The 22,189-nt window shown below is 44.2% G+C and overlaps 1 protein-coding gene across 3 annotated transcripts in view; it reads right to left on the bottom strand.

The window, feature by feature from the left end:
- MYO5C (myosin VC) overlaps positions 1–19,176 on the bottom strand; it is an 84,938-nt gene extending 65,762 nt beyond the window's left edge. The window contains exons 1-4 of one of the 3 annotated variants that reach the window (XM_069982774.1): positions 19,006–19,176; positions 6,886–6,996; positions 4,477–4,639; positions 1,241–1,385 (exon numbers count right to left, since the gene is read on the bottom strand). In XM_069982774.1, the coding sequence (XP_069838875.1) occupies positions 1,241–1,385; positions 4,477–4,639; positions 6,886–6,996; positions 19,006–19,032 (446 nt within the window). In that variant the 5' untranslated portion in view covers positions 19,033–19,176. Of the gene's footprint in view, positions 1–1,240; positions 1,386–1,476; positions 1,531–4,476; positions 4,640–6,885; positions 6,997–10,623; positions 10,695–19,005 lie in introns of those variants that run through there. The other 2 variants (XM_069982766.1, XM_069982783.1) reach the window with 2 other exon arrangements.
- Between the last annotated feature and the right edge of the window lie 3,013 nt (positions 19,177–22,189).

The following is a 22,189-nucleotide window of genomic DNA, read 5'->3' as shown; positions in this document are numbered from 1 at the left end:
TACTAACTTCTGATGTTGGTTTTTAATGTAGCTGAACAAGCTTTCGTGTCAACCATGGGTGCGATGTGCAGCCATTTCTGTCTTTTTGGCTTGTGCATACTTCAGTTATTGTTATACTGACATATACAAACAGCTATAAGATTCATTTAGCTTACCCTAACATATAGTTATCCCTTTCCCAACCCTGCCAATTATCAGTTTAGTTTATGTTTTATTCCTCACTATGTTTTTTATTTTCTACTGACATATAGGGGTTATCTTTGTGGAAGCAGTTGTACTATTTTGTACGGCAATAATTTTTCACTGTAAAACTGATGTTTTAAATTTATTCTATGTGTCAGTATAAATCCAACAATAACATATTTATATGTAAATTTTCATTTACATTAAGAATGCCTAATTTAATTTTTCATATAAATTCAAGGAAAACTCAATAAAAATGTATCATGTAAATGAATGGATAAATGAATGAATTAAAAGAAATGAAATAAAGCATTGGTATCTCCACATCCGTCACAATCCAAACTACAACATGATTTCATTTTTACAGTGTTGCTGTTTTTTTTTTATTTATCTCACCTCTTAAAAACTAAGATAAAAAGCTATCAACAGTTGTATGCACCTTGAGGCTGGGTTCACACTACGTATATTTCAGTCAGTATTGTGGTCCTCATATTGCAACCAAAACCAGGAGTGGATTAAAAACACAGAAAGGATCTGTCCACACAATGTTGAAATTGAGTGGATGGCCACCATTTAATGGCAAATGTTTGCTGTTATTTTAAAACAACTGCTGTTATATTGAAATAATGGCAGTTATTTACTCAATTTCAACATTGTGTGAACAGAGCCTTTCTGTGTTTTCAATCCACTCCTGGTTTTGGTTGCAATATGAGGACCACAATACTGACTGAAATATAAGTAGTGTGAACCCAGCCTGAAATGGTACCAATGAAATGTCAACTAATCCCACAACTGACAGGCTGTATTGTCTGTATTGTCTAAACGTTTCATAAACAGCTTCATTGAAGCACCTGCCCCATATAGACATAAATGCTACCAGCAGATTACTGGATGTTTGAGTAAATGTGAATGATTTCTAGCACTGATCCCATTGTCTGTGTCACTGTGACAAAATAATTAAGAAAGCAATATAAAGAACTGAATGACTGGGTATACCAAATCATTTGTTATAATAAAAGCAAGCACTGAGTTGTAATGAACGGGACAGTGAAATTACCTGGCCATTTGTTTATATGCTTCTTCTGCCACAGCAAATATATGTGGATCCATGTCTCCCATATTCTGCCCACTGTATGCATGGATGATTGCATCTCCGTATATTGGCAGTTCCTTATATGGATTTATTGCAACTAGAATAATACCTACAGAGAGAAAAACATGGGTATTCAGCTCTTATAACACGTATAAAATATATACATATGAAAATATAAAGTGGCAAGACAACCTACCAACCTTCATACGGTAGCAGATCCTAATATTCTTAGTCTTGGAACATACCATAATAGTTTCAATGTAACATCAACTCTTTTGTTTGTTTATAGGGAATCTATCAGCAGTTTTGTCCCTTTAAAACAATGAACAGCGTTTAATATGTGACGGGTAAAGCACCTTGAGGCTATGTTCACACATAGTATTTTGCTCAGTACTTTTTCATCCAACACCGAAAGTGGGTTAAAAACAGAAATTGTGCACATCTTCCCTTTATAGTTTTACTCTGTTGGTTCCACTTCTGATTTTGGCTGCAAAAATTACCAAAATACTGACAGAAACACTGGGCAAAATACTATGTGTGAACATAGCCTAAAATACCTTGATGGATAGTCATGCTACTTACTGTGCTGCTATTGCAAGTGTCCTCTAGGTGGTCTCTTCCTGTGCAGTGTCCTGGGCGCTCGGTAATAACTCCCCCCATCCTAATCCTGCCCTCTGAATAACAGGTGGTGGAGATGACACTCAACAGTACAGGGGAGAGGTTGATGAGTGTTTGGTTAAGGGAGCACGAGACTGGTTTTACTGGTACCATTTTGGGGTTGCGAGTCATTGGTGTTTATATATATAGTCATTATATATTTTGTATTACTAAATTCACTGTGCTGTATAAATAACATTTTAATGTTACTTTGCCATATAACAATTTATCGTAGTCAGTATTTTAACTACAAGTAATTTAATAGGCCCTGCCTGAAGCAAGATTTTTTAGGCAAATACACTTTGCAGAAAAGGCCTTTGTTGGTCCCCCACCTACCATGACAACCCATCAGTGACTATGAGGTAACAGGCTACTCCTATGATGCTATGGTTGCTTCAGTCCTGTTCTTTGCAGCATGGTGTCAGCTGTATATTATACAACACCCACTGCTGAAGGCACAGGAACAGCTGAATTGCTGCAAAACCAAAACACACAGTTGTGGTACACCAAGGGGTTAATAATTTTTTTATTTATTTTTTTTTTTTTCCCCAAACAGTAAGTGGAAAAATATTAAAACAATTCCCATAATTAGGCTAGGAGATAGTGAGCACGTTGTGGATGTGAACAGGATAATATTTGTACAGGTGTGTTTGTCTAAGAAACCTCCATCTATATATTTCACTTTTTAGTTTATTAGTCATGGGAAGAGAAATGCCGACACTGTGACTGGTTGTAACGCCGCTGGAAAAATCCCAGGAGCCAGGTCCCCAGTAAACATTAGCATCTGCATCTCCAACGTTACTATAGGGGCAGATTCACACGAGCAGTTGCAGCAGTCTTGGTGATGATTCTTTAAAAATAGTAGCAGAATCTGCTCACCGATTATATTACAGACTTAATTTCTAGTTCTTTTATGTTAAAGTGACTTTACCAGGCCCCCACCATTCACACAGGCAGCCACTTTACTGCGCCTTATAATGACATCTATTGCTCAGGACCTGACCATGCAACAACTGTGACTTTGCATGAACTCCTCCAATGGATCACCAGTTTAGTGTAAAATTGGAGGTGAAGAGCGATATATACCTCCAGGAAAATGCTACATATTCAAATGTTTCCAGGATAAAGAATTAAATAAGTCAAATCTATTGACACCTATATAGCATGTGACAAGCCAAAAATATCAAGAAACCAAAAAGGAATTACAGTGAAGGTGCATTCTTAAAGGGCATGTACTACCTAGATTTTCTTTTCCTGATCAGAGGCAGATACTTAAACATGATCTTAACTTCTATGTTTCTTTTTTTCTGTTTGTTATATTAATTTTTTTGTACATTGTTATGGGGGCTGCCATCTATCTTTAGTGATATTTGTTACAGCAAGCCTCAAGGGCACAGATGACAATAGACAAGACTTGTCTTATGTAGATGAATGTGAAACATTACTGAGCATGCTCTGTGATCTTTGAAAAGGTTATTCCACAGAAAGCTGCTGTTATCTTTACTGGTGTTATCTGGTGTTACCTGTTGCTGCAAAGCTGTGCAGATCACTTTAAAGCAGTCTTTACAACAGTTAAGAGTGAAAATTGCAAACTTTTAACATTTTATAATACAGATGGAAAAATTTGAAAAAAAAAATCACAAAAATTTGTTTCAAATATTTAACATAAAAACTCGATTTAAACAAAAGATCATGATGACACATTCCCTTTAATGCAGATTCTTTCTGGTGGCTTAGTGCTGTTAGTCTCAGTCTGGGAAGCCTAAAGAGACATTAAAAAAGTGGACGCCAAACCTAAAGAGCTTTACTGTCCAGCTGCTAGCCTATGGTGAATGATTACAACCACAAGGCTCCATAGACTTATAACAGAGCCGTCTCCTGTAATTTATGTGATCAAGACGACCCAATTAGCTGACAAACGAGCAGGCGATAATTGTCCTGTGTAATAGGGCAGTAAAGCAGAGCACCTTGTGCTGTGATCAGTTCTGCTCTTCTTAGAGAGCTGAGCTCATGGTCTCACAGTAGGTCTTTAATTCTGTACAACACAAACCCTGCCTCTCCAAAGAAAGCCAACAACAAGCAGCTTCTCACTAAACAAAATTTCTGACTCATGACAGTGTCAGACGTCTTATGAAACCACAGCTGCACTCTTACACACTGACTTCTACTCATTTCCATAAAGGACGCCAATAATCCCAGATATTTATACATTTGGGCATGGACACCAGATTACGTCATGTACTCTACAGGCTGAGATTTAGTCAAGTGTGTCTGTGTACAATGAAGGAGATGGAAGGGAATGAGTCATTTCCAGTGACTGTTGATGGAGGGATAGGAGTACCCTCTGGGTAAGAAAAAGACAGAGTAATGTGTTTTTATTGTACAATGGAACTCTATGCTAAAGAATAAAGAATATGTGATATCATTAATATTCAGATATTGAAATTACTATCGAAAGTGTTAGGACAAAGTTGTGTGACCCAAGGACACATATAGTACTGTACAAACAGTTCCCATTCAGCTGTAATACGGTATTTACTTACCACTGTAGGTGTAGATAAGTTTAGACTCCATAAATCGCACTTTCAGGTTGTGCAGGACGGCCGGCTCATGCAAATAACTGAGAGCAGTGAGGTCATTTTCTCCTACAAGAATGTCGGGATTTCTAAGAGGAGGTAGACCTTTCTCAATCACATATTTCAAGTCCTACGAAACAAAAATTATATATAAAATCTACTTTGTCTAAGATTAGGATTATTCCAAACAAAACTGTCTTTTTGTATGTGACAGAAGCCCCCCCAAAATCCATTTCATGTCGAAAGGTACGAATTGGCATAATTGCTTTTCCATCCCATAGTCTGGCACTACTTTACATGTAGTGTCATCCCTTTCATGCTGCTTGAACGGCAAGTCATCAGGGCAGTCCCCAGTGACTTCTGCCTGCCATGTCGGCCTTGAGTGAGAAATCACTCCCTATACTGAAAGAAGGAGAATTCTCTCAATCAAGAGTGGTGGAGTGGGGAGAAGACAATGTGGACAGCCCTGGTTAGAAAAACATGAAAAATGTAATAACAGGTTTCCTCTAAAGCAGGGATGGGGAACCTTCGGCCCTCAAACCCTTGGCTGTGCAAGCGTGATGGGAATTGTAGTTTTGCAACAACTGGAGGGCCTGAGGTTCCATATCTCTGCTCTAAAGGCTCTAATATGCTTTTAGTTTTTTTGTAGTTTGTAGAGCAATTCTGCAATCGTATTACCTTGCATATTAAACTTTTTATTAACTGATCTTTTATTATCTTAACTGAACTGAGTAACTGATCTTTCTGATCTTATGTCTTTTTGGAGGGGTTATCCAGGCTTAAAGGAGTTGTCCTGCGAAAAAAAATTATTTTAAAACAACTGGTGTCAGAAAGTTTTATAGATTTGTAATTTACTTATATTTAAAAATCTCAAGTCTTCCAATACTTATTAGCTCCTATATGTTCTGCAGGAAGTGTTGTTTTATTTAAATTACAAATCTATATAACTTTCTGACACCAGTTGATTTGAAAGAAACTTTTTTTTCCGCTGGACAGCCCCTTTAAAAAATATGACCACTTCCTTCCAGAAACAGCACCACCCTTGGCCTCAGTTTGGGTGTGGTACTACAGGGAATGGAGCTGAAGTGTAATACCACACACAACCTGAGGACAGGAGGTCGCTGTTTTTGCAGGAAGGTGCTATTTTGCAGCTCAGTTCCACTGAAGTGAATAGAGCTGAAGAGTATTACCACACACAACCTGAGGACAGGAGGGTGCTGTTTTTGCAATACAGTAGCTGTGCTTTTACCATTATAACCCTTTAATGAAGGGGAACAATCAGCTGCTGGAAAAAGATTTTTGTATCTACTGCCAGTTTCCAAACATTACAAAACATGTATGTTTAGAGATGGGTGACAACTTCTGACAGTAAGGAAAAGCACCACCAAACTCCAACAACGGGGATCCAGGCGCAGGTCCGACAAATGGTGACTAGATGAATAATGTCAAAGTATAAAAGTTTATTAAAAAGACCCAGCCCGTTTTGGATCCGTACTGCTTCCTTTTTCAAGAGTCATATAACCAGGTTATACCACTCTTGAAAAAAGAACCGGTATGGTTCCGAAACGCGTTGCGTATTTTTAATAAACTTTACATTTGACTGTTTGCTGTATACTTGGAGCACCACCTGTTAGCACTGGTTCACTGGGAGTGCCAAGGAACCGCTTTGTGTATTGATTTTTCCTCATTATTCCCTTGGTGGAGTTCAGGAGTGGCTGCGGTTTATACTTTTCATGCTATTCCGAGAGTTGTGCCTCCTGTTCAGCACAACTATCTATCCCTTCACCCCTTTTAATCCAGCTGATCCGCGCCATGGAGCGATGTCCCTTGTTTTTCTTTTAAACTTCTGACAGTGGGGGTGTGCTTGTCTTTGTCTGGCTGTCTGTGACCGCTCCTCTCAGATTAGATAAAGGTCAATCACAGCCCACTTTTTAATATTTAGCCCCAGGGTAATAGAAAGGACTAAAAGTCAGTTGCTAAGGTGTTAGCGGACAGGATTTGTCAAGTCGTGAAAGTACAGTTCACTGTCATGTGTAGTTACAGATTAGGGATGGTCCGAACCTGGACTCTCGGCAATGATTCCTGCTGTCTTACACCTCTGTGGAGAGGGTGGATAAAGTGGGAGGACCGCCTGGAAAACTGGGATACAGCCTATGGCTGTGGCTGTATCCCGGTTTTCCAGGGGGATCCACCCTCTCCAAGGAGGTTTAAGACAGCGGGAATCATTGCCGAGAGTCCAGGTTCGTACGAACCCGAACCTCGGCAGGTTCGGACCATACCTATTACAGATGTATCCTATAAATGGACTCCAGCACTGCTCATCGCTTTATACTATACATGAACTAAAAAGAAAAGCATTGTAACATCATGCCTTACAGAGCCATCCTCCAAGCATAAATGGAGCACAGTGTCCCCAGTCTTCAAGTCCTTTGTGATCTCTGCAGATCTCCATACTTCCTCTGCATCAGGAATCCACACCCTGTTATACTGAAACAAAAAGGGAATTAAATTGGTTAGATCAGTGAGCTATATAATGCAGCATTCACTTAATACTTGTGCAAACTCTGCTTATACAAATGTATGAACATATTGCTACTAACCCTTAAGTCAGCAAATAGTTTAAACAAGACATGCAAGTTCTACATTCCCTGTATAATTCTGCAATCGATAACTGTTACTATTATGTTCTGTAACTGATGGACAGTTCCAGACTTGGACAGAGGTGGCAGCAGAGAGGACTGTGTCAGACTGGAGAGAATACACCACTTCCTGCAGGACATATAGCAGTTTATAGATTTTAGATTTTTTTAAATAGAAGTAAATTAAAAATCTCTTTGCAGCACCAGTGTATTGCGGCCTCCCAACTCTTTACTGATGGATGATGTCAGTGGAGAGAAAGGTTGAGCATGTTGGATTCTTACCATCTAACCCTTTTGTTCTGAAGGGAATAAGCCACAATTAAAGTAATCTGGCTGAGGCTCACCTCAATCGTGCCCAAACAGAATACATGAATGTTCGCTTGTGCCGAACATTCATGTGTATAGGAAAGTTAGAAAGTGTATGGCCAGCTTAAGACCATCATCCCCAGCAATCTTGATGCCAGGGCCCACAGGAACAGGGTTCTCTGGGTTTATAACATTGATGGTCTATTCAAAGGACAGGCCATCAATGTCTGATTCCAGGGGTGCTGAAACCCAGCACCCCCACCAATTGGCTGTTTGTGATGGAAGGGCACTACACAGGCATCCATACACAAAGAATGGTGCCAGAAGCCGCCTACTGTATAATGGTGGCATGGCTTACTGCAGATTAGTTCCTACTGAATTGAAAGAGAGTGTAGCTGTCAATCTCACTGGCGATCATGTGGGCACAGCTGTTGGGCATAAACAACCAATAGGAGGTACATTTACAAGTTATAATTTGTAAACTTTAGGTGGATATGCCTAGGGGTATTTCTATCTCAACTAGCAGTTGAACCTGTAGGACATGTTAAGTTAAATACACACAAACATATTCATTTAGCAAACTACCCTCCTTGCCCTGATATGCTGCTCTTTCCCTCCCATTGTTGACAGTTCATTGTCTAGGTTACCGACCACCACTATGTTCTAACAGCAGTGGTTTGGCTATTATTTACTTAGCTACTATAGTATACATATTTATATATGTTATACGTATATATACACACACACTACATCGCTGTACATATACACTATATAGCCATGTTCACACAATGGAAATTTTCATAAAAGTACAGCAGTTGTTGCCGATTGCAACAATGGCTGTGATTAATACAAAAATATACGTTACGTTGCTGTTTGTGGAATCCCGTCCGGAGCGTATACACATAGTAAAGAAGAGCTTACAGTTTTTTAAAATTGCCACTTGGTTTAGGAGCAATGCATTGGTTTAAGAGCTTCCTGTACTGGGTGGGACCAGGAGTGAGGGAGGGGATAGTCTGCATAGTGGGGTCTACAGCCCTGTACCCAGGAAGTCTCCCTCACCTCCCAAATCATGGTAGATCCACTTCAGGCTGGGGCTTACATCAGGGGACAGGACTATGGAGGTAATCTCTTTATAGCTGTAACCCCTCTCTCCCTGGACAGAGAGTGTTACATTTATGTGCCCCCATATACCCTGCTCATTCCTTCATGCTCCCTGCAGTCTCTGTCAGCCCTTGTGTTTCCCATCCTCTCCATTCCTGCTATAATCTGCCTGCACTTACACTCAGCTATACACACTGCTATATAGAAAAGTTTCTGTCACTGTCCTCCTGCACAGCTCTGTGATTCTCACTTCCTGATATCTACAAACTGCAGCTGTTTTTTCAGGTTTATGCACTTACTGTACATTATACTATACATGCTGATTGCTATACTGTACAGTAACTTATAATATCACATATTCAGATGTTTCTAAATGTTTGTTTCATCTGTTTTACATGTTATTCAGAATAAAAAAAATAATTTTTGGGGGGTGTGGAACCAATTGTCTGCATTTCAATGATTTCTTATGGGAAAATTTGCTTTGGTTTAAGAGCGGATTTGGATTACAAGCACGGTCCCAGAACGAATTATGCTCGTAATTCAAGGCACCACAATACTTGTAAACGTATTTAACTTGATGAGACCTACAAGTTTACCTACATTAGTTAAGATGGGAATACCCCTTTATTCTCTTTACTTATTTTTTCTTCTTATTTGCTTTCTTTAAACCAGTTATAAAAATTGCACAAAAAATTCTGTCTACCCATAGCCTGACAATTACAGTGCTTGTAAGCCTACTGTTATAAGACAACATCCCTAGAGATCCTGGCACCTCCATTGGTAAATGGAACAGTTCATGTGAATATCAACTCCTCAAAAGCCCAACCTAACAAGTCAACACTGAGCTGTGTACACATTCAGGCACAACACGGTACACCCTCCCTGAGGTCAAAGGAAATGTGATTATCACTTTTTTCAATGTGATGTGTTGGGAAGTTTGAAATGAAACAATCCATTGTATCTGCGTTATTCATAGTTCAACTCCTATATACTGAATCCTATATCTAATTGGAACTGTTTGTACATATGCGCTACCATGTTTTTTGTACCTCATAGGTCAGCACCACAGAACATAAGGCCCATAATAAAGTGAATAATACTTATTATTATTATTGTTACAATAATAATACAGGTCAGTACTGTACTGACTGCACTAAAAGGAAAACAGCTTGGCTGGTGTCAGATCATGTAATTTCCCATCTAACGTAGGGTTATCACTCAGATTGTTCTAAAAATAAATACAGTGGTGCTTTGGATTACGAGCATAATTCGTTCTATGACCGTGCTTGTAATCCAAATCCACTCTTAAACCAAAGCAAGTTTTCCCATAAGAAATCATAGAAATGCAGACAATTGGTTCCACACCCCAAAAATGTAAAACAAATGAAACAAACATTTAGAAACAGCAGAATATGTGATATTATAAGTTACTGTACAGTAATGGAGAGGATGGAAAACACAAGGGCTGACAGAGACTGCAGGGAGTATGAAGGAATGAGCAGGGCAGATGTGGGCACATACATGCAGCACTCTCTGTTTGGGGAGAGAGGGGTTACAGCTTTGAAGAGATTACCTTCACAGTCCTGTCCCCTGATGCAAGCCCCAGCCTGGAGTGGATCTGCTATGATTTGGAAGGTGAGGGAGACTTCCTGGGTCAGAGTACAGTGCTGTAGAGCCCCCTATGCAAACCATGCCCCTCCTCCACTCCCACCCAGTACATGGAGCTCTTAAACCAAAGCAATGCTCTTAAACCAAGTCACAATTTTGAAAAACTGTGAGCTCTTAAACCAAAACGCTCTTAAACCAAGTTACTCTTGAACTGAGGTACCACTGTATAGGAAAAAATTTTTAAAAGTGTTCCTTCACTTGTTTCACTTCAATGATAAAAATAGTTTAAAAAAATCCCTGATTTATGGTATTGCTGGATACTGGTTAGAAAGGTTGGGGAAATAATTCCAGGAGCGGCATTTTGCAAGGCAAAGAAATTTATTCTGCTCTCTTGCAATAAGAAATAAGAATGGGTGGATGTGACTGATATGTTGCTAGTTTAAGCATAATATAATATTACCTTACGGTTCTGTTGTAGATCGGTACGCAGCATCAAGTGCCCTAACTCAGCTCCTGTCTGGCAGGAAGGTTTGGTGGTGTGAGCTTGGCATATCCTGGACAACACTTTATATGTAGCCGCCGTGTGAACAACATCTGTGCTGTCTGTTTTCTTTATTAGCTAACCAAATATTATAAACCCTTCAGTTTTTTATGGCCTGAGTGTCTATCGCCTCTATCGCTGATTCGCTGATGGTTACATTACTATTTATTTAAGAGGCTACAATGTAATGTAAAACCTAGGGAATCCTCTGGAAAGACCACTATTAATATTTTGTAATGATCCCTTTTAATTAACAAAATAGCTCAATTATTTAAAACGACTCTGTACCCACAATCTGACCCCCCAAACCACTTGTACCTTCGGATAGCTGCTTTTAATCCAAGATCTGTCCTGCGGTCCGTTCGGCAGGTGATGCAGTTATTGTCCTAAAAAAATACTTTAAAACTTGAAACTCCGTGCCAAACGAGAGTATCTGTACCCTAACTTTGCACCACCCCTTCTTCCCTCCTCCCCACCCTCCTCATCATTAGGAATGCTCCAGGCAGATTGCCTCCTATTCCCCACCTGTGTCAGCCCGGCACATGGGCTGGATCCTTAAGCACCTGTGCAATGTTCAGCATGGAGAAAATGTTCCAGTGGCATTCCTAATGATGAAGAGGGTGGGGAGGAGGGACGGAGGGGTGGTGCAAAGTTAGGGCACAGATACTCCCATTTGGCACGGGCTTCAAATTTAAAAGTATTTTTTTTAGGACAATAACTACATCACCTGCTGAACGGACCACAGGACGGATCTTGGATTAAAAGCAGCTATCTAAAGGTACAAGTGGTTTTGGGGAGGGTCAGATTGTGGGTACAGAGTCGCTTTAAAAAAAAGTCACCTATTTCATAATCATCATCATCATGTAAAAAGATAGCAATTTAAATCTATAATGGTTTAAAATTTCAGTTCTGTCTAGAAAATAAGTGACACCCTTGTAAAACAGTGGCCTGCATTTTGCTTTATTTAATGAGACTTTGTACCCACAATCTGCCCCCTCCAAACCACTTGTACCTTCAGATAGCTGCTTTTAATCCAAGATCTGTCCTGGGGTCTGTTCGGCAGAAGATGCAGTTATTGTTCTAAAAAACAACTTTAAAACTTGCAGCCCTGTGTCAAATTGGCGTGGCCTCGAGTGTCTGTGCCCTAACCTTGCACCACCCCTCCGTCCCTCCTCCCCACCCTCTTCATTATTAGGAATGCTCCAGGCAGGTTTTCTACTATTCATCACCCGTGTGGGCACGGCACATGGGCTGGATCATTAAGGCACCTGTGCAGTGTTCAGACAAGTGAGGAACAGAAGAAATTCTGCCAGGGCCATTCCTAATGGTAAAGAAGGTGGGGAGGATGGATGGAGAGGCGGTGCAAGGTTAGGGCACAGACACTCTAGACCACGCCAATTTGACACAGGGCTGCAAGTTTAAAAGTTGATTTTTAGGACAATAACTGCATCACCTGCCGAAAAGACCCCAGGACAGATTTTGGATGAAAAGCAGCTATCTGAAGGTACAAGCGGTTTGGGGGGGGGCAGATTGTGGGTACAGAGTTTACATTGGTAAAACGGTGACTGGTCACATTCAAATCACTAGGGGCACATAGCTCCAACCAGTTAGAGTGCCAGTGTTACAAGTACTATATTGCTGTAGCCTGTGCCAGGACAAGCAACACATGGAAAAGTCACTGTATATCTATTCAGTATATTCTATAGTGCATTCGACCAGAATGCAATTTAGAAGGTATATTAACAAGGTGATTCACCAGCTTCCAGATCTCTGCATCCTTTATAATAATCAGCATAATATTCAACAACCACCCAGCCATCCCTGGCCTAATATTGTGTAGATCCTTGTGCAGCCAAAACACCTCTGACCAATTGGGGTATGGACTCCACAAAACCTTCTACAGTATTTGGCACCAAGATGTTAGCTGAAGATATTTAAAGCAGAAAATAAAAAACAGAAGGTGCTACCCTTACCTTCCTCCCTCCTCCACCGACACTGTCCCAGAGCCCTAGTCACGGTGCCCAGTGGCTTTGGTCCTGTGGCAGTGGGGTTACAGGGACACTCTGTGCCCCCCCCCTGTTGTCGCTTGCTTTGCGGGGTTGGTGGTCGCTGACCGGCACAGTGTCGTTTAGTGTAGGGACTTATGTGGGCCAGGAGACCTGCACGAGGTACATGAGGCAATATGGTTTGATCAAATTATATACCAACATCCTGCCATTGGTTTTTAAATATAGCCGAAACGCATTAGTGTCAGCCATAGGTGTGATGTGCAACAGCTCCTTTTTCTCTAGGTCTGTATCCCAATGTAGAATACTCACACAAAGGCAATGTGACTGCGAGTGTTGCGATTTTAAAGCAGACGGTTGTACATAGGAAAGAGTTTACATGTATGAGAGTTGCTGATGACCAGGAATAATAATCTAGTCAGAGGTTGTGTTGGTGACATGAATAATGGATGATTAAGCTTCCTTGCTCTACTGGACACAAGGCTAAGGCATAGAGAAAACTGAGGCTAGTGTCACACATTTTCTGATCAGGTTTTTTTTCAGAAGATAGCCCCTGTCCATGCACCCTAATAGGGAAGTCTCCAATGACCGATTTTAAGTGCTATAACGGTGACCCACCAAGTACCAACACTTCTGGTAGACTCAGTCTGCCCTTGTATTACATGGATGACCATTCATCTGACGGGCCTCCATGTAAGAGACCATTGTTTTAGCAGCTTATCGTCCTGTGTAATAGGGGACATGCAGCCGATAAATGATGACAGGGAAGGGCTGCATGGACAATTCAGTGACCTTCTGTGTGGCACCGCCTACGTAATAGTTGAGCCAGGTATAGGCTGATCTTGTTGTTAAAAATGCCCTAATACTATAGTTCGCCTGCAGTTGCTGTGGGAGGGAAATGCTTGGCTTATTGCTGCTTCTCCAGGCACAATAATTGCTTATAAGATAAACCCTTTCAGGACCATTCACACTTCTCTGCAGCAGATTTAAAGCTACTCTGTACTGGCACCTTGCAGCCTCCATCCAGCCAGCCCAGGGGTGTAGTGAAAGATAACCGACCGCTGCATCCTTCATTTAAATACATTGTTATTGGACACACATCTCCTGTTCACACAGACAGCCGATGATGATTTTTACGGCCGCACAAAAGATCAAATCAGTTGATAAGCGGACGTTTGCATGCTCCTTGGCTGATCTCTGGCCATTTTACATGAGCCGATTATCGGCTAAATGAGCATTCCTAGGAATAATCAGCCAGTGTCGTCTGTAATCTGTATTTTTTACACATCAGCCAAAAGGGGAAAGTGATAGTCAAATAAGTGGAAATAATTTTAAATGATTGGTTATCCATATGTCTTACGGATTTGTGGACATCACAGACATTTCATCCATAAAAATTCCGGAGCCACAAAAATTATGGACTTCTATTGGACAATCTGTGCTGCAATTATGATCCATACAAGAGCTTGTCAATAATTTTTGCATATGCAATTTTTGTGTATTGCAGATCCATAAATATATGGACAGTGTAAACAGCCCAACTAAAATCAAGGGGTCCTAAATTTGACTGTAATTGGGGATCCACAATCACAGACAAAACTACAGAACGTGTGAATGTAGCCTTTTTCTACAAACTCCCACGCCACATCCGCAGCGGATTTCACAATGTGAATTTGCAGCAAAATCTGCTGCGGATCTATGGACGGTCATTCTCAATGAGAAGACATACTCACAGCGGGATTGACATCCCACTGTGAGTATGTATGTGACAGCCCTGTTAACCCCCCGCCGGCTGGAGCATACTGTACCTGCTCCATGCTTCGGCTTGCTTCTGGGGTTCTCGGCTAGAAGTTTCTCTCAGCCAATCAGTGCACTGCCCCGCCGCAACACATTGATTGGCTGAGCAGGACGAGCAGATGCCGGGAGCCCCTGAAGCAAGCTGGATTGTGGAGCAGCAGTGGCGTAACTACCAGGGTCGCAGCAGTCGCCGCTGCGACCCGGCCCGCCACAAGGGGGGCCCGCGGGGCCCCTGAGGCCCCCCCTCATCAATCACTCTTGTGACCGCAAGCATTGTGTTGCTTGCGGTCACAAGAGGCCGCCTCCGTCTGCCCCGGATCATGCGCTGCTGCCGGGGGTGTTGCGTCCTATCCCCGTCAGCGCGCGCATCATAGAGTTCACTGCTCCGGCACAGGGAGCGCACATTAGAGACGCTCCCTGTGCTGGAGGTCCCAGCACAGGGAACTCTATGATGCGCGCGCTGCCGGGGATAGGAAGCGACACCCCCGGCAGCAGCGCATGATCCGGGGCAGACGGAGGCTGAAGAAGAAGAGGATCGCCGGGGGAGCGCATTGTTAGGTGAGTTGTGTGTGTGTTTTTTTATTTATTTTTATTTGTTTTAATAAAGGAAAGAGGGGGCTATCTATAGGAGGGAAGGGGCCATTTATAAAGAAGGGGGGAGAGGTGGCCATCTATAAAGGGGGGCAAGAGAGGGGGACCTTCTAGAGGGGGGGTATCTATAAGGGGGGGAGGGGGACCATCTATAAGGGGGGGAAGAGGGGGACCATCTATAAGGGGGGGGAGAGGGAACCATCTATAAGGGGGGAAACAGGGGGATCATCTATAAGGGGGGGGGGGAGAGGGGGGCCATCTATAAGGGAGGGGGACCATCTATAAGGGGGGGGGAGAGAGGACCATCTATAAGGGGGGGGGAGAGGGGACCATCTATATAAGGAGAGGGGAGAGTGGGCCATCTATAAGGGGGGGGGAGGGCCATCTATAGCAGAGGGGGCCATCTATAAGGGGGGGAAGGGGCCATCTATAGGAGAGGGGGCCATCTATAGGAGGGTGGGAGAGGGGGCTATCTATAAGGGGGCAATATATAAGGGGGGGAAGGGGCCATCTATAAGGGGGGGCATCTATAAGGGGAGCAACATAGGGGGAGAGGGGGCTTTCTATAAGAGGGGATATACAGAGGGGGCATCTATAAGGAGGCTACATAGTAGGAGGCATATACTATAAGGGGGGATACACAGAGGGGGCATCTATAAGGAGGCTACATAGTAGGAGGCATATACTATAAGGGGGGATACACAGAGTGGGGACCATCTATAAGGAGGCTACATATAGGGCATACACTATAAGGAGGTCACATAGTGTCAGGGTTACCCACTAAATGAGGCCAATACAAATGTGCAGTGTGTAGAGAGATTACGATGGTGTCAGAGTGAGGAGTCTAATATGTCTGTCTGGCAGATTCTGTGGATTCGTGGCTCGGAGAAGTTCTCATAATGGCTGAGAGCAGATGGAGAAGAAGATGAAGAGGGAAGAACTCCGATCAGAGAAGACGTCCCCTGTGAGTCACCTGATGTAACTGCACTGTAATGTATATGGTGTCTAGAGCCTGTGCGTCCACCTCTATATGACTGGATGCGGTGATACGTGTACAGTGGATGTTATTCAGTAGCAGCGGTGGTGTTAGTAGGTGGTGGTGTTAGTAGCAGCGTTGGTGTTAGTCAGTATGTGGTGGTGTTAGTCAGTATGTGGTGGTGTTAGTCAGTAGCAGCGGAGGTGTTAGTCAGTATGTGGTGGTGTTAGTCAGTATGTGGTGGTGTTAGTCAGTAGCAGTGGTGGTGTTAGTCAGTATGTGGTGTAATTATTTGTTACTTGCTATCTGGTACGTATGGTATGTTTTATTGGTCTTAGTATACAGGATTTGGTCAGTAACAATATGGCGGTAATATGTGTGGTGATAATATTTTCTCTTCCTATCTTAAGATCGTTATTCGTAATATCTGTCTTGGTGTATATATATATATATATATATATATTATATACACATATACCAATAGCATCACTTGGTCGAGGAAGGGGGGGGGCCCAAGTTGACCTCTCGCACCAGGGCCCAGGAGTCATTAGCTACGCCCCTGTGGAGCAGGAACAGTATGCTCCGGCCGGTGGGCGGTTAACAGGACTGTCACTTACATATATGTTTTCTTATTAAGAATGACCGATTTCTCTGGCATAGAAAAAAAAAAATAGTTATACTTACCTCTCCACGCTCCTCAGGTGTCCTCCTGCCTTTTTGCATTCCCCCACTGACACTTCTGAACCCATCTCTGAAGGGACAGCCCACTAAGCCAATAACTGGTAACGGTGCTGCCCCGTCTTATTCAGTGACTGGCTGAGCGGGCTGTCACTGAAAAGACGGGTTCAGAAGTGTCAGCCATGGCTGCTGTAGAATGCAGAGAAAAGGCAGCAGGACAGCAGGAAACACTGGAGAGGTTAGTAAAACTACATCTTTATAATTTTCTATATAAAGCAGGGGTCTCCGCATTAAGACCTCAGCCAATTAAAGCTTATAACACGTCTGCTTGACACGTCAAAAGGTTTTTAGAAATGACAGTCATTCTTTAAAATGATTTTCCCTGGATTACAAAGACTTAGGGTATGTGCACACTATGGATTTCTCAAGTGCAATCCGCACTCAGTGTCCTGCAGTGAGTAAATGGGAGGGCACGTGCGCGTCCGCTTCCTCCCCTCTCCGCTAAAAGAATTGACATGTCCCTTCTTTGCTCCGCCGCGGAATTCCGCTGTTTTTGCTCAATGTAAACTGGGCCTTAGAAAGCATAAAATTAAAGTGTATTTCCACTTACAATCTCCGACCCCATGAACTGCATGCTGGATGATACTGTTGGCAAGGCTAGCATCTACTGAGCCCATTATATAACATTCTTGGATGCAGCTCTAGTAGAGATCTGCCTGTACCACCCAAAATTACAAGGATACTCCAGGATTACAATTTATCCGCTAGTCATAGGATAGGTAAAAGGTATCTGATTGGTGGGATCTGTCTTCTAGGACCCCCACTATGTGAATGGTGCAGACGTCAAGCATTGCCACTCCATTAACTTACTATAAGACTTCTGAAGATAGCTAGGTGCTCTGCTTAGCTCTCAGTCCCATAGTAAAGTTATAATCTTAGCACAACTTCTTTTCCCCATGTTAGGTTAAGGTTGTCTTTCTGAATGACAATGCTATGAGTGTTATCCCACCGGCCGATGGGGACCAGATAATAACTGTAAACGAGTGCCGATCTGCTAGATCAGCGCTCGTTTATTGGGTCCATTCCACAGCCCGATTATCGTTTAACAAGGGCTGCATGGACATCGTTACCCTGCAGCCCTTGCTTAAACTTTATACATTACCTATCCAGGCTGCAGGGCTCCTCTAGTGGTCTTCTTCTCCCTGGCTCTCGTGCGCTCCAGCTTCAGAGCGGCCTGTCTCAGCTGACAGGCCACTCAGCCAATAACTGGCCACGGCGGTTCCGGCCCGTGGTTGGCTGAGCGGCCTGTCAGATTGTGGGTACAGAGTCACTTTAATGTCAGGCTAAGACATGAATAAAAGGGTATGTTCACATAAACATAATCTGTGGAGAATTCATCTGCAGCCTAGTAAGTACAAGTGAATGTACCAATGACTGTACCCGACAGCAACCAAGGAATCCAACAATCAACTCATCCACGGACACCTTTGTTCTGCATCTGTATTGCCAGTTTGTGCCATCTACACACAGCACGAAGCATCTCTCTATATATAATCTCTAGTAACCAGACGACCAGCCAGCTACAGAACAAGGATATCCATCATATGCCTGCCTGGCATGACCGTATGGGAATATGTCCCTAATATATGTCGCCTGTATTCCATTAGTTGAGAGTAGCATGTGCTATATACTTTATATGGCCATGTAGATTAGCCTCATGGATAGCTCCCTATTATGGTTCACAAGGATGGATGGAATATACAATATACAGCGGTGTGCAGCCACCATTAGTGGATTTCTTGGATTTATATGCCTGAGTATGATGGAAGGGCTGTGCGGAGCAGAGACTTTATATCTTCTTACTATTGGTGACAAGTTGTCGGATCCCCATATGGCGGTGATGTACAATGGCCCCCGTCTGCGACAGGTGGCAACAGTGAGTGTATCCCACCTGAGGACACTGATTTCTCTCCCTGTAGCCCATACTGCATGCATTATTTCTTATATAGCACCAACATCTTCCATGGCGTGGTACAGAGAGTAGTATCAGACATTCTGGTGTGAAGTGTTCTACAAGTCCTATCAGGATGTGCCCAGACACAGGATGCCCCCAGGAGCTGCCCCCCAGCAGTGGCAGCAGGCTCAGCTCCGGGATCGGGCACAGCACACAGGCCACTGTCCCTACATACAAAGTTTTAGTGCAGTCACCGCTGGAGAGAAGAGGTGAGAAGCTGCGGGCGGGGAGGACGTTACCTGTGTGTACAGCTCCGCCAGCGCCATGGTGACCGCAGGGGGTCCGTCCGCTCTCACCGCCGTCCCGTACTGAGGGGCTGCTGCTGACCAGTGCGCGTCCACGACCCCGCTACCTGCCGCCGGGAGCGCGCACCCTGTCCCCGCACCTCAGCGGGTGTGGCGGCCCCGGTAGAGATGACTGTACAGGACACCTGCTTAAAGGGGCCGGCGCCCAGCGCTGCAGGTAACGCTGTAACCTGCAGGGGACGTGCGGGGGTCGGCCCGGGAGGCTTGTGAGCAGTGCACGGACCTATACAGCACCGTCCTCCTGCTGTCCTATAGCCGTGCAGCTGCTGCAACACCACAGTCCCCATTATACATGTTGGGAGTTATCCTTCTACAACAGCCGGAGGAACACGACGAATAGTAAGCGCCACATGGAATAATGTATCAGGGTGTAATACACAGTTATGGAGCAGACACATAGGAATGTAAAGAGTGCAAATCTACAAGACAGAGACTTGGGCCACAAGTCTCCAAAGAAGGGGGTCCCTACAAAGTCTGCAGGGGCACAGACATTCACCATGCCAGCCTAGAGAGGAGACATTCACCATACTATACCTGTCATTCACCATACCTGCCTGGAGAGGATAGAGGGGAGACACTCACCATACTATACCTGCCTAGAGAGGATAGAGGGGAGACACTCACCATACTATACCTGCCTAGAGAGGATAGAGGGGAGACACTCACCATACTATACCTGCCTAGAGAGGATAGAATGGGAGACATTCACCATACTATACCTGCCTGGAGAGGATAGAGGGGAGACATTCACCATACTATACCTGCCTGGAGAGGATAGAGGGGAGACACTCACCATACTATACCTGCCTGGAGAGGATAGAGGGGAGACACTCACCATACCTGCCTGGAGAGGATAGAGGGGAGACACTCACCATACTATACCTGCCTGGAGAGGATAGAGGGGAGACATTCACCATACTATACCTGCCTAGAAAGGATAGAGGGGAGACACTCACCATACCTGCCTGGAGAGGATAGAGGGGAGACACTCACCATACTATACCTGCCTGGAGAGGATAGAGGGGAGACACTCACCATACTATACCTGCCTAGAGAGGATAGAGGGGAGACACTCACCATACTATACCTGCCTAGAGAGGATAGAGGGGAGACACTCACCATACTATACCTGCCTAGAGAGGATAGAGGGGAGACACTCACCATACTATACCTGCCTAGAGAGGATAGAATGGGAGACATTCACCATACTATACCTGCCTGGAGAGGATAGAGGGGAGACACTCACCATACTATACCTGCCTGGAGAGGATAGAGGGGAGACACTCACCATACCTGCCTGGAGAGGATAGAGGGGAGACACTCACCATACTATACCTGCCTGGAGAGGATAGAGGGGAGACATTCACCATACTATACCTGCCTAGAAAGGATAGAGGGGAGACACTCACCATACCTGCCTGGAGAGGATAGAGGGGAGACACTCACCATACTATACCTGCCTGGAGAGGATAGAGGGGAGAAACTCACCATACCTGCCTGGAGAGGATAGAGGGGAGACATTCACCATACTATACCTGCCTGGAGAGGATAAAGGGGAGACACTCACCATACTATACCTGCCTAGAAAGGATAGAGGGGAGACACTCACCATACTATACCTGCCTGGAGAGGATAGAGGGGAGACACTCACCATACCTGCCTGGAGAGGATAGAGGGGAGACACTCACCATACTATACCTGCCTGGAGAGGATAGAGGGGAGACACTCACCATACTATACCTGCCTGGAGAGGATAGAGGGGAGACACTCACCATACCTGCCTGGAGAGGATAGAGGGGAGACATTCACCATACTATACCTGCCTGGAGAGGATAGAGGGGAGACACTCACCATACCTGCCTGGAGAGGATAGAGGGGAGACATTCACCATACTATACCTGCCTGGAGAGGATAGAGGGGAGACACTCACCATACTATACCTGCCTAGAAAGGATAGAGGGGAGACACTCACCATACTATACCTGCCTGGAGAGGATAGAGGGGAGACACTCACCATACCTGCCTGGAGAGGATAGAGGGGAGACACTCACCATACCTGCCTGGAGAGGATAGAGGGGAGACACTCACCATACTATACCTGCCTGGAGAGGATAGAGGGGAGACACTCACCATACCTGCCTGGAGAGGATAGAGGGGAGACACTCACCATACTATACCTGCCTAGAGAGGATAGAGGGGAGACACTCACCATACTATACCTGCCTGGAGAGGATAGAGGGGAGACACTCACCATACTATACCTGCCTGGAGAGGATAGAGGGGAGACACTCACCATACTATACCTGCCTAGAGAGGATAGAGGGGAGACACTCACCATACTATACCTGCCTAGAGAGGATAGAGGGGAGACACTCACCATACTATACCTGCCTGGAGAGGATAGAGGGGAGACATTCACCATACCTGCCTGGAGAGAATAGAGGGGAGACACTCACCATACTATACCTGCCTGGAGAGGATAGAGGGGAGACATTCACCATACTATACCTGCCTGGAGAGGATAGAGGGGAGACACTCACCATACTATACCTGCCTAGAAAGGATAGAGGGGAGACACTCACCATACTATACCTGCCTGGAGAGGATAGAGGGGAGACACTCACCATACTATACCTGCCTAGAAAGGATAGAGGGGAGACACTCACCATACTATACCTGCCTGGAGAGGATAGAGGGGAGACACTCACCATACCTGCCTGGAGAGGATAGAGGGGAGACACTCACCATACCTGCCTGGAGAGGATAGAGGGGAGACACTCACCATACTATACCTGCCTGGAGAGGATAGAGGGGAGACACTCACCATACCTGCCTGGAGAGGATAGAGGGGAGACATTCACCATACTATACCTGCCTGGAGAGGATAGAGGGGAGACATTCACCATACTATACCTGCCTGGAGAGGATAGAGGGGAGACACTCACCATACTATACCTGCCTAGAAAGGATAGAGGGGAGACACTCACCATACTATACCTGCCTGGAGAGGATAGAGGGGAGACACTCACCATACTATACCTGCCTGGAGAGGATAGAGGGGAGACACTCACCATACCTGCCTGGAGAGGATAGAGGGGAGACACTCACCATACCTGCC

This window comes from Dendropsophus ebraccatus, chromosome 1, assembly GCF_027789765.1.
Source record: "Dendropsophus ebraccatus isolate aDenEbr1 chromosome 1, aDenEbr1.pat, whole genome shotgun sequence".
NCBI lineage: Eukaryota > Metazoa > Chordata > Amphibia > Anura > Hylidae > Dendropsophus > Dendropsophus ebraccatus.
The sequence above is the reverse complement of the archived record's forward strand: the minus strand, read 5'-3'. Positions and strand labels throughout refer to the sequence as shown.